We start from the raw sequence: 12,892 nt of genomic DNA, 5'->3' as shown, positions 1-12,892 counted from the left end.
CTGTTTTGGGTCGTAGATTATCTAGCTGGGCCAATGATGGGACCTCCACCATTGTAACAATTCTGTTCCCTATCAAATTGTTAACTTATCAATATTAATGTTTTATTATGCATATTTGATCATTTTGGTCTCTAGAGTTGTGCTGGTAGAACCATAAGTTTCAGTGTTAAAACGTATCAATGGTACATAATGTCCAGTCCACCAAGTTCTTATTATAGGACCACATTTGAACATGATGTAATGCAATGTGTTTTTTTATCTACTACATTATCAATCACTACCGACATACCACTGAAAGAGATATATCAGCCCCAGCCTTAGCAGTTGTCCTTCACTACAAGCAACAGTTCATTTCTCACAGCAAAAGACTTGTACCTTATATGAGCTAAGAGTTTTTACCTTGGCACTTAATGTCTGTTTGATAACTCTGCTTTTCTTGCAAAAACAGGAAGTCTTTTACTAGAATGGCCATGATTCCTTAAAAAAGGTACAAGTCACATAATCACATCTTGTAAAATAACAAGCCAAAAGTCATGTCTAGTTAATTGTGACCGGCAGGAACTGGCTAGAATCAGAGCTACACTGCCCTATAGGTTCATTATGCAAGTTGTATAGGGCCCTGTTAATTAATCACCCCCCACAACTCCCCCTCACATCTCAAAAGCTTGCCTTTAGGAACAAAGATACTGTGCCATGGCCAGGCTATGAACATCGGCTATCTTTTACACATTTACACTTATTACACATTTACAAGTTGCTTTGGCTAGATTCTCGTGAGACTACATTAGGAACCTCTACAACTCCCTGCAGAAACATCTCGTAGGTTACATTTCTAATGAAACTGAAATTAATAGTACACTGTAGTTTCAGAAAAACTTGCTTCATTGGTACATTGTACATAAAATGTAATTAATCAAGTAGCATGTTTATGCATAAATGTGATTTAACAAAGGTAAAGGAAACAAATTAAACATATGTGTTTTTTATATTTCTTGCAGTTGATCTGAAGTAAACATCTGGAAATCGCTCGTTCGAAACTCGGTCATGCAGCTTGCCATCAGCTGTCGGAGCCCTGAGAGAGCACAATGTGGGTAGATTGCACACTTTCCCCAATCGGCATGAGTGGGACAAATGGCATTGATAAATTGGGAGAAAATGGGGGAAAATTAGAAATAAAATTATGTTTAAAAAAAAAATTAAATAAGCCCCAAAATGCGATGGGTCCACCAGGCCCAGCAGGCCCAAAGAACCTTTTTGTAGCACCTTCCTGCACATGTGATCAGATATTGCAAATAGCTGTACTATTGGTACATGTTAAAAAAAATGAATAAAAGAGTTAATAGAGTTGTAACTCTATTTTCTGAGCAGCACTATTTCCAGCAACAGACCGGATACCTGTTGTAATGGTCATTTCTTGAAAACAATGTCTTCATTAGCTGTATGGTTGTCAAGGACATCTATATGAGCAGTGGTAGCTTTCTCTATGTACAGAACACAGAGTACACTCTAGAGTCTATAGAGGCTATAGAGTAGAATATAGCGTCTATAATGTTGAATATAGAGTCTAGAGAGTTTGTAGAGTTAAATATTGAGTAAAGGAAATTTACACCAGTCTGGTTTATTTATCTTTTCCATTCATCTATACACGTTGGTGCTTTGTATGGGTGTGTCAATCACTTCACCTATTCTTTTCCTTCTTTCCTTCTTTTTTTTTTACAGTGAACATTAACTGATGCTTATCGTTGTAATTAATAATTCACCAGCTCCTGAAACCCCATCTGTCGAACCCAACTTCATTGCACAGTCCTTCTCTTTTACCCTATTGAACAACGAGCAACCTGTGCGCGTGCGAGTCCAGCAGACAGACCATGTAACACATGCACGCTGCGTCTCGAACCACCACAACCCCCCTCCTCCTCTCCCCCAAGTCCCCTCCTCCTCGTCACCCGTCTCTCGTTTCTATTGGTCTGTCTGGACGTGGCACTTGCGCGCGCCAAAAAAAAAGCATCCTCGCTGCGCCGGTACAGCCAGCGCCCGTTCGGTCAGCGCGCGGATGAGGCGGACGCACCGTGGCGCGCTCTCCTTTGTTTTACGCACGGCAGCAGGCTGCAGCGGGCAGCGCGCATGGCGTCCAACATACAATGGATTAAGCGGAAAGACATGAACGTCCGAAAGGAGGAAAAAGTCAGCCTGTGCCAGAGGGCACTCCAGATCGTCACGGAGCTGTGCCTCGCGGGCCACGTCGACCAGGAAAAATGCTCCGACATCTTCCCGATAGAGAGCAACATACCAGGTAAAGAGAGTTCAGGTAAACCGGACTAAACACTATGTTTCTTTCTACCTTTCCTCTCCATCCTCGCGGCTCCGCGCGCGCACCAGACACAGCCACAGCCAAATGCATAGATTGTGCTCTTTAAAAACAACAAAAAAAGTTATTTACATACCGTTACGCGTCTAAAACTAGTGACCCCTGGCTTTACGAAGTCGGCAAAAAAGGCGCTGTGTGCCAAACTGTGCGCGTGAAGTCGTAAAGTTGATAGAAAACGCATAGAAAAAGCCATTAGGACAGTTTGTGCCAACTGCTCCTGCCGCTCGCAGCCAGAGTGCAACAGGTTGCAGCAACAGCAGATTCAGTTCTGCCTCCAGCGTTAAAAGCTGCAACCTGAACTAAAGCAGATATTTAATCTGTTTAATCTGGTCATGCTGATTAAGATTATTAATTATCTTAGATTTTGACCAGTAACGTTTTTTTTTCTTGTGTTTAATTATTAGGTTATACATTTTATAAGCATGATTAACCATAATCAAGCTATACAATCAATAAAATCAAACTGCCTGCACATCATGACGAAGCATTTTCAAAATCAGATTGTTGCTATCCAAAAAAAACTCACAAAACTCCAAAATAGCAAAAATTAACAAAACTTTACATGAAAGCTAATTAAAAATACACTTAATTCTACTTAATTGTTGGAGCATTCCTATTGGTCTGTTCATCCAGAGTTATTTACACAGTGTACAGAGCAGCTTCATGGTTTAAATGATGGAGCAAACTAAAAGAGGAGATGGGAGATTAATTTTAATTAAACAGCAGTGATATGCAATCTATGATATAATGTTTTAAAGCTGGTTAAATAAATATATCACCATAGTATAGAGTATCTAGATATGGATTACCATTTTCCATTTTTTCGACCACCTTGAACATCAGAGGCAATCTTAGACCCTCAGTTTTGAGCTGGTTGTGAGCTGGTTTTGTTTCCCCAGACAAGGATTAACCCTAGTCATAACCCTAGTCTATATTTTCCAATTCAAAATGCTGTGTAGTCCAAGACTAGGATTAATCTCTGGCTGGAAAACTGCTAATAAGTGTGATATGAGTTTCAAGCCTGCAGGCATTGGGATTTGAATTTGAATTTAACATAAAAAAAATGCATAGTTCATACAACTACTTGTTTAATTCGTTGGTTACTAATCATATAAGAAAACTGCATACACTATCTAGTACTAGTGATTTTTCACAAGCCTCTAAAATACTAATAAAGCCCCTTCATGCTCACACAGGTGTGCCAGAGGGACACCCTGTACCCTCTCATAGTACATGTAGTGCATGCTTTGCTGCACGTGACAAATGGAAGCATGTGACAAATGAATAGAGCAGCTATGCACAACTGCATGGCTTTTAAATTCTGACACCTGTTCCTCACAGGAACACTGATCATTATAAAAGATGAATGCTGGTTAGCAGCAGTGCTGATATTCAGCTCAATACACCCTGTCAGGCAGCTGATAGGCTGACACCCCAGTTTCTGATGAGGAAACGTGTGTATTGCATAATAAACCTCCATCAGTACCCTGAACTCCTCCTTTTCTCAAGCACGCACACACACACATACATGCATGTGATACAAGACCCTGTATTTCCATTTCTTTGGTTGTTGGTTGTGCTTTACATTGAGTCAAAGTTTTATGATAATGGACCAATAAAAATTGCTTCAAAATTGGAATTAAATCTATTGCCGTTTTTTTAATGACTGACATTATTTAAGTTTTTTTGTATGAAAGAGTTTTTCCTGCTTTTGTTGAAGTAACTGTCTCTACAGTTGAAACAGGGAAGGCTTTTTTACTGGATTTTGGAACATTGCTGTGAGGATCTGATTGCATTTAGTGTCATAAGCAATAGTGAGGTCAGGATGTTGGATGATACCCGCCCAACTCCATCATCCCCGACTCATGCCCTTTAACTCATCCCAATAAGATGAATTGAGCTTCATAATGAAGTCAGTCAAAAGATTCATATTTATTTATCTATGTCAGGAGGATCTATTGCAGGCTCTGTCAGAAGGTACAGGCAGGAAGACGGGGAGACGGCCGTAATAGCAGGTAATAAAAATTTATTAAATAAATAACAAATAAACAAGTAAACAAAAAACAAAGAAACAAACAGAAACAAGCAAGCGAAATGAGAGAACATAAACAAGGACCAAACGAGATATAATAAAGATAAACAAAGAAGGAGGCTAACAAACGAATAAATAAAACAAGACAATAAACTAAACAAGGCTAGAACAGAAACAAACAAGAAGACAACCGAAAGGAAATAAACTAATAGCTAAAACTAGATAAACAAAACAGAACAGAACGAGGAAATAAACAAGGAACTAGAAGGAAACAAGAAATAAACAAGAAGATAATACTGAACTAGAGACAGGGGTTAGTGCAAAGACCGACAAGGACAAAGTGACACAGGAGGACAATATAACACACACGGGAAGTGGAAACACCTGGGGCTAGGGGGCGGAGCTACAAATTAACACAGCTGAATGGAAATGTACTGGGGAAGAAACACAGAGGAGCACGGGTCACGTAGGGGAAAACACAGAGAGACATGAGAACAGACAGGAACAGGGCCAGGACGTGACAATCTGCTCCAGAGAGTCCTATTATATTGGCAATAATTCTCTACAGAAGTAGGCAAGCTGTGTGTGCACTTGCACATCTGTGTCAGCATTAGGTGCTACTTACAATAGCATAATGCATTCATTAAATGGGGTTTCCAAAAATATTTTGACATATATAGCTCTGGAAAAAAGTGAGAGACCACTTCCGTTTCGTAATCAGTTTTTCTGATTTTGCTATTTATAGGTATATGTTTGAGTACAATTAACATTTACACATTAACAAATATTCTATAAACTACTGACAACATTACTCCCAAATTCCAAAGTAAAAAATATTCTATTTTAGAGCATTTATTTGAAGAAAATGAGAAAAAAGCTTCAGAAATCAATATTTGGTGGAATAACACTGGTTTTTAATTACGGTTTTCATGCATCTTGGCATCATGTTCTCCTCCACCAGTCTTCCACACTGCTTTTGGATAACTTTATGCCACTTCTGGTGCACAAACTTAGGCAGTCCATCTTTCTCTTGATTATATTCCAGAGGTTTTTTAATTTGGTAAAATTAAATAAATTCATCATTTTTTAAAAATGGTCTCTTATTTTTTTCCAGAGCTGTAGTCTAGACATGCCAAAACTCATGGAACATGAACTAGTATCGTGTCTCATGACTGTTACCACATTTCATAAAAGAAGGCTCAACAAACTCAGTGATTGAATTGTTCATTTCCAATATGGGATCTGTTTGGGTAATACTTGATAAATGACAATTAATAAAACCTGAGTCCAGTTATATAAAAGATGCACCAAAATGAAAATGTTTGGCCAAAACTGAAACTGAACAAAATGACACTGTCATAGTTTGGACAGGACTCAGACACGTACAGATGCAAATATATTATTTATTAAAAATAAACAATGGTACAGGTCAGAGGAACACGCACGGTCATACACGAAACTAGAGACTAGAGATAGAAACGCTTTGTAATGAGGTTGAACCAACAATACTCGGCACAGGTGTGTGTGTGTGGGGTGCTCTTATACAGTGCAGGTAATCAGTATTCGGGACTTCCTGGAGGAAGCAGGTGATCTGTTATGTGATCGGTTGTGTGTGTGATGTCAGCGGGTGGTGCGTTCTGGGTAGTGTAGTTGTTAGACTGAGAACCTTCGTTAGAGCTGAGTGTGGGAGAAACAGGAGCGTTTTTTTTTTTCATAATTGAATAATATAACATATCCTAAATGCATTTTTTGTCTGGCATTTCAAAGAAAAACAATAGCAAAACTACAATTTAACTCCAATGCAGACAAACAAACAAAGCACAGTAAATGTACCTCTGCAGTTCTACTTAAATCACATATACACAGAGAAAGTTAGCCAGTTTTTTGGTAAGGCTAAGTTAGCTAAGCTAGCATTACTATCTTAGTCCCTTATATATTTTAGCTGAAAAAAAAAACAGTTTGTAAAGAGTTGTGATATACAAAGGATGTGAAATATGATACTGGGCATTGTATTTATGTTCAATTTATGAGAGTAGAGCGCACAAATGAACCTGCCATTTGTCTGCCACTTAAAAGAACCTTAATTTTTTTGTTGAAATGCTTAAATATGGTTTAAAATAAACAGGTCATAGTTTAGTATAAATTATTCAGACTTTTCATTCATTCGGACAAACACTGAAAGCTAAATTTAGCATTATCAGCTAAATTATCTTCATTGCCAAATCTTAGGTGCTTTCCTAGTTGCAGTGTAATAGTCTAGTAATATTTAAAATTGCGATTGTTACTAGAATCCCTCTCTGAATTTTCTGTTCAGTCTTTGATTATTTATGATAGTGTTCCCTTCTCTGCAATACAAAACCTTTAGTCTTCTCTTTCTTATGCTTTGCCCTTTTCTTCCCCTTTTCTCTCTCTCTCTTCCTTCCCTCTCTCTCTTCTGTGTTCGTTTGTCATGCACTTTTTCAATTGTTGCTGGCCTTTCCTGTTTGTTTGTCTGTTTATTTTTTCTATTGTTTCCATATTTCTTACTCATTTTCACTTTACCCCTCCACTCTTATCTTATTGTTCTTCCTTCTCTTGCTATTTCTCTGTGCCATACCTTCTTGTTTCTCCTCTATCGATGTTCCTCCTCCCTCCCCTGACCATGTCTTGTTGTTGCGTGTAGACATCTCTGTAAGTCTCCTAGCTGTGGTCGTGGGTTTCTGTGGGCTCGCTCTGTTGGTAGTCTCTCTCTTTGTGTTTTGGAAGCTGTGCTGGCCCATCTGGAGAAGCAAGGCCTTCTCCTCGCATGGCGACAGCATCCCACAAGGGGTCCTCCTCGAGGCTCCCCCAGTCAACCTGCCGCCTCCAAGCCCCTCGCCCAGGCCTCAGACACCTTCTGCTCCAGAGCCCAAGTCGACCAGGGTGTTGGCCTTGGGGCGCCAGGCCTCTCAGCAGCCGCAGCCTCCGCCTCAGCAGCAGCAGCCTCAGGATGAGCTGGAGGAGAAGAAGAGGAAGGTGCCTGAGGTGATGGTGAACGGCCGAAGCTCAGTCAAGCTGCTCGAGGCGGCCATGAAGATCAGCCAGACATCACCAGACATCCCAGCTGAGGTGCAGCAGGCCCTGCGCGACCGCATCAGCAAGCAGGCCAAAATCCAGCGGCAGACCACTGAGCCCACCTCCTCCTCCAGGTATCACCCGTCACACAAGCTCCTACTACAAAAGCATAACTTGCACTTTGGCCATCAGCTCTGAAAAAAAAATAAGAGTCCACGTCAAAATGATGAGTTTCTTTGATTTTACCAAATTGAAAACCTCTAGAATATAATCAAGATTAAGATACATGATCACAAGCCATCAAACCAAACTGATCTGCTTACATTTTTGCACCAGGAGTGAAATAAAGTTATCCAAAAGCAGTGTGTAAAACTGGTGGATATAAAAAGCAAAATCAGATTCTAATTGAAACTAAAGTGGTCTCTTTATTTTTTCCAGGACTGTGATACAGAGTGTGAAATTCTTTTAAAAAAAGGGACAAAAACAACACACCAAACCGATGCAGGATATGCTAAGCATCCATCATGCATACTTACTGTAAATGTGTAACCTTAAAAATTAACCCTAAATATATTTATATTTTTATGTTCAATCCCGTTTTTTAATTTGTACCCTTACCCCTGTTTTTGAGTGTAAACCTTCCTCTTGCAACAGAGCTAGAAGGGGAAGTGGTGAAATCCACTGATACAGATATAGCCAAATCAGTGGAGCACTAAAGTTCAGCAGCCTAGCTGCTGATTATCTAGTTAACTTTAGGGCATTGTGTGTCTTCAGAAAGGAGGCTGGTGGTGCAGTGGTTAATTATAATTGTACATTCGTTAATTTCCCTGTGATTTTTTGTATTCATTCCTTAAATGCTGCATTCTCTTCTATATGTTGAGCTATTTAGCGTAGAGTGGGACGGTTAGCTACTGAGACAAGATACTAGGGATTTCCTTTATGCTTGTATGAAGAAATGTCCATAAAACATTGAAACTATACATTAACATATGCTAATATATATATATATATATATATATATATATATATATATATATATATATATATATATATATATATATATATATGTTATTGTAATTTTTAACATGGAAAATACTCAAAGTTTTGGGTCATGTAGCTCTAACACTCCCCCTAACAAGCCTAACAAGAATCAGGACTCCCTACCCCTAGGGAGAATGTACAATAAATAAATAAATAAATAAATAAAAATAGGGCTAAGTGGTTGGGCCAAGGGCTGAAATGGGATTGGCTCATAGACTTAGCTTAGAATTGGCTCTTAGGTTCAATCCCCTTTTACCCCTTGCTCCTACTACTTATGCCTTTTGTACATACACACCCCGTGGTAGGCAACCCTAGGTAGCACCCGTAGTGTAGAATAACCGTATGTTTAACTGTACAGTCTGTTTTGTTAACTACCACATTCACCTCATGTTCTGTAACAGTTCCTGAATTAGCACAGTTCATTACATAATTACACCCCCTCTCTCAATCACGGTTGTTTTCATGTGTCAGATTGAGGGGAACATTTGCATAAGGTCTTTGAATGTTGCAGCTGACTTTGAGACTGTGCCAGTGTAATCTCGTAAGAGCGTTAACACTGACACTAGCCAGCATAATCTCCAACATCCAGTTTCCTAATTTAATATTCTCACCCAAACCGCAGAAGAATGGCTGTGTTAGGGTGGATGCTGATATTAGAATGCACTGAATCACGCCATTTACCTTTTCATGCAGCTTGTGATGCAGCAGCTGTCTGACATATCTGTGATAAAGCATTGCTTGGCTCACTTCCAAATTAAAAGATAATTGCAGGAGCTTCAGGGAACATTGTGTATTTAGACACTCTGTAATGTAGGGAATAATATAAACAGGCATGTAGGGCTGTGTGACTTAAAGACTGAAAAGGTTTCATTTCACTAAACACACACTGGGGTCATTTGTTATTGTTAATCAGTTCAAAGATCCAGGCCAACCAGTTTCATCATTAGCAACCAAAGGTGATTTGAAATAATAGCTGAGTAGTCACTGACAATAGTAATTTAACATGGCTAGGGTTGAGTAGTAACAGGAGTCCAAAAATAGTGATTATAATCCATTACACTTTCAGTGAAAAAAGTAAGTAATTAGATTACAGTCACTTTTAAAAAGCAGGAATGCGTTCTGCTGCATATGCTTTTGGTTTACTGATGCTGAAAAGTAATTTTGGTGCTGCCATTTTATAACATTGTTGGTAACCATAGATTTCATGCTGATCTAAGTAAAAACTGTAGCAGATTTCTGTGTGATTAGTGGATTTCTGTATGATAAGCAAATTCTTGTATGTTTAACGAAGTCATGTATGTTTTTGGATTCCTGTGTGATTAGTGGATTCATATATGATTAGTGGATTCCTGTATGATTAGTGGATTCTTGTGTGACTAGCAGATTCCTGTATGATTAGTAGATTCCTGTATGCTTAGTGTATTCCTATATGATTAGCAGATTCCTGTATGATTAGTGGATTCCTGTGTAATTAGTGGATTCCTGTGTGACTAGTGGATTCCTGTGTGATTAGTGAATTCCTGTGTGATTAGTGGATTCCTGTGTGACTAGTGGATTCCTGTGTGATTAGTGAATTCATGTGTGATTAGTGGATTCCTGTGTGACTAGTGGATTCCTGTGTGATTAGTGAATTCCTGTGTGATTAGTGGATTCCTGTGTGACTAGTGGATTCCTGTGTGATTAGTGAATTCCTGTGTGATTAGTGGGTTCCTGTGTAATTAGTGGATTCCTGTATGATTAGTGTATTTCTGTGAAACTAGCAGATTCCTGTATGATTAGTGGAATTCTGTGAAACTAGCAGATTCCTGTATGATTAGTGGAATTCTGTGAAACTAGCAGATTCCTGTATGATTAGTGGAATTCTGTGAGACTAGCAGATTCCTGTATGATTAGAGGATTCCTGTTAGATCTGTCTTAACAAATAATTTTCATAATTATTTTTTGGAAATTTCTACTGGTCATTAAATTTGACCATTTTTTTTTGTAAAATGGAATTTGTAATGTTGTCTTATGCAAAAACACTGACAACTTGTTTTCACTTCATTAAATAGTAGAACCCCATTCCTCCTTCCCAAACTGGTTGACAGGGCAGCAGCACGCCCCCTAGCTTCTACATCAGCCCTGTAATCACTGCAGATCCAAAACCTCACCGCCCGATTCAGGCTGCCATGACAACGGCAATTAAACAATCAGATGTTCTTCCCTTTGTTTCATTTGCGGCCCGATGTTTAAAAGAGAGCCGGCTGGTAATTAGTGTTGCCACGCAATGGAACTGACATGCAGGCAGCATTTGTCGTACTGGGGACCATGATGAGCAGCTGCACTCCTCTACTGATCGCGGCCATTACACCACAGAGCTGTCATTAAAAGCTGCAGTCTGAAGAATGGGCCGTCTGCGTAAATGACATGCTGATAGCATGCAGTGTGAGACCAAATGAGGCCTAAAGGTCATCTGCCCAGGAGTAAGGAGTGGTTGGATCGATACCTTGCTCGACTCTATTGGACGATATCCCACATTATTAAAAATAAAGCTGGCTTTGGTATTTGGAGTGAAGAACAGAGAAGAACTCGTGGTTTCATAAAGAACTTTACAGAGTTTTACTAAACTGATAGTCTAATGCTCTGGTGTAAAGTTCTGCCACAAACTGAACTGGAACTAGGGTTGCCAACCATCACATAAAATACACAATCTTTCCGTATTTTACAGTGCAAAATAAAAATACAAAATTATATTATTTTACACATTTATTCCTATGCAGTGTTGAGCAGTAAGAGATTTAAAAAATGAACAAGCAAATGATTGACTTTCGTCATGAATTGTAATAATTGTGTGTGCAGCCCCCCCACCAATATCCTCCGGTCCCATATTTAATCTTTAGTTTTTTTTTGGTCAATATTCATACATAAGGCACATCATATTATCAGCCGCAATTAAGCGACAATAGTAAGGAACATGAGTGTCATCATGTTATTAATCTACACAGATTTCTCTCCTGAAAACTGTTTTTTTACAGTAAGCTTAGATTTCCAATATTTTCAACAGCATGGTTAGCAGCAGTGCTAGCCTCGGTAAGCAGAAATGCTAGACACAGTTAGCAGCAGCACTAGCTGCGGTTAGCAGCACTTAGCGCTAGACCAACTGTGCTACACTGAAGAATGCTAACACGGTAAATGTGCAGGCTACAGTATGATATACTCGTCTCTGAACGGCAAAAAAGCTAGCGCTTTGTACAGGTAGTGGCTAATGCTAATACTGCTCCAGCCTCGGTGCTGAAGAAACGTCACTGAAACTCCTGTATAAAGCTGTACTTCAGCGGAGTGGCTTTACTGTTCTTTACAACCTGACTGGTAGAATTTATACATAGGCATATATATATATACATAAATCATAAGCTATCAAGGTAAAAGGTAAAATATCAAGAAAATTAAAATATTTACATAAAATCCACTGGATTGTTTAAACAGAGCAAGGTACAATTCAAATTGTTTGGAACTTTCGGTCAACAGCATTTTTATCAAACGGTTGTTTTCACTAAAATTGTCCACCCTGCATTCCCCCGGCTGAATATCTCTAAATTCTGGGAACTAATGGGAAACCAGCACTGATAATTCAGCATGGTTCATAATAGTAGATGAGGTCCTGCAAATACTCTAGAGAATAGAGAATTCTATACTTGCACGTCTCTGTTATAATCAAGGTTTTCTGTAGAACCAAAACAACATTGTTCACAGATGTTTTTAAACCACCTTCAGTGTAAAGAGTGCAGAAAGAACACAGGCTATTAGCAGAAAGATAGACCGTTACTGATGGACAAATCCATAAATTTAACTGAAATGCAGGCAGCAGTGAAGTTCGCGTCCCTGCTGTGCCTTATGCAGTCTGTGGCCCGAGGTCCTCAAGAACACAATTATCCGCACTCACACTGGGAGAGAATGAAGGCTGCTTCTTCTGTCACCAGTCACTCGGGGGTCTGCGTGGTCACATGGCCCAGTGCAGAAACTATCATTCATCTACAAACATGCAAAGGTGCTCAAATATCCTACAAGACTACTACTCAGAGAAAAATCTGGCAAACATGCATAGTTCTACAGGAGAAACGTACAACCCCAAATCAGAAATTTAATTAATAATTAATTTAAAACAGCTTGAGACAAAATAGAAACTTGTTTTGTGGTCAGAAGAATAAAAGACAAATTTTACTAATTTGAAATGAGTTTTGGTCCAGCAAAGACGGCAATGATTCTGGATGGTGTTAACATATGACTTCTTTTTTGTGTGGAACAGCTTTAACATGCATTTATGGATTGCATGGTAAAGTGTATTCACAGAGAGTGATTTATGGAGGTGTTCCTGAGCCCATGCAGTGATTTCCAGTACAGAATCAGTGCAGCCTGTTTTTTAAAGGCACTGCTGCCTG

The 12,892-nt window shown here is 39.1% G+C and overlaps 1 protein-coding gene across 2 annotated transcripts in view; it reads left to right on the top strand.

Moving 5' to 3' along the window:
* The first annotated feature begins 2,018 nt into the window (after positions 1-2,018).
* Positions 2,019-12,892, top strand: part of syt10 (synaptotagmin X) — a 33,660-nt gene continuing 22,786 nt past the window's right edge. Inside the window, exons 1-3 of one of the 2 annotated variants that reach the window (XM_022671203.2) lie at positions 2,019-2,293; positions 4,318-4,383; positions 7,063-7,567. In XM_022671203.2, coding sequence (XP_022526924.1) covers positions 2,125-2,293; positions 4,318-4,383; positions 7,063-7,567 — 740 coding nt within the window. In that variant the 5' untranslated portion in view covers positions 2,019-2,124. The remainder of the gene's footprint in view (positions 2,294-4,317; positions 4,384-7,062; positions 7,568-12,892) is intronic. The other variant, XM_007240405.4, reaches the window with a different exon arrangement.

Source organism: Astyanax mexicanus, chromosome 2 (genome assembly GCF_023375975.1).
Source record: "Astyanax mexicanus isolate ESR-SI-001 chromosome 2, AstMex3_surface, whole genome shotgun sequence".
Classification (NCBI taxonomy): Eukaryota; Metazoa; Chordata; class Actinopteri; order Characiformes; family Acestrorhamphidae; genus Astyanax; species Astyanax mexicanus.
Note: the sequence above shows the minus strand (reverse complement) of the source record. Positions and strands in the feature narration are given on the sequence as shown.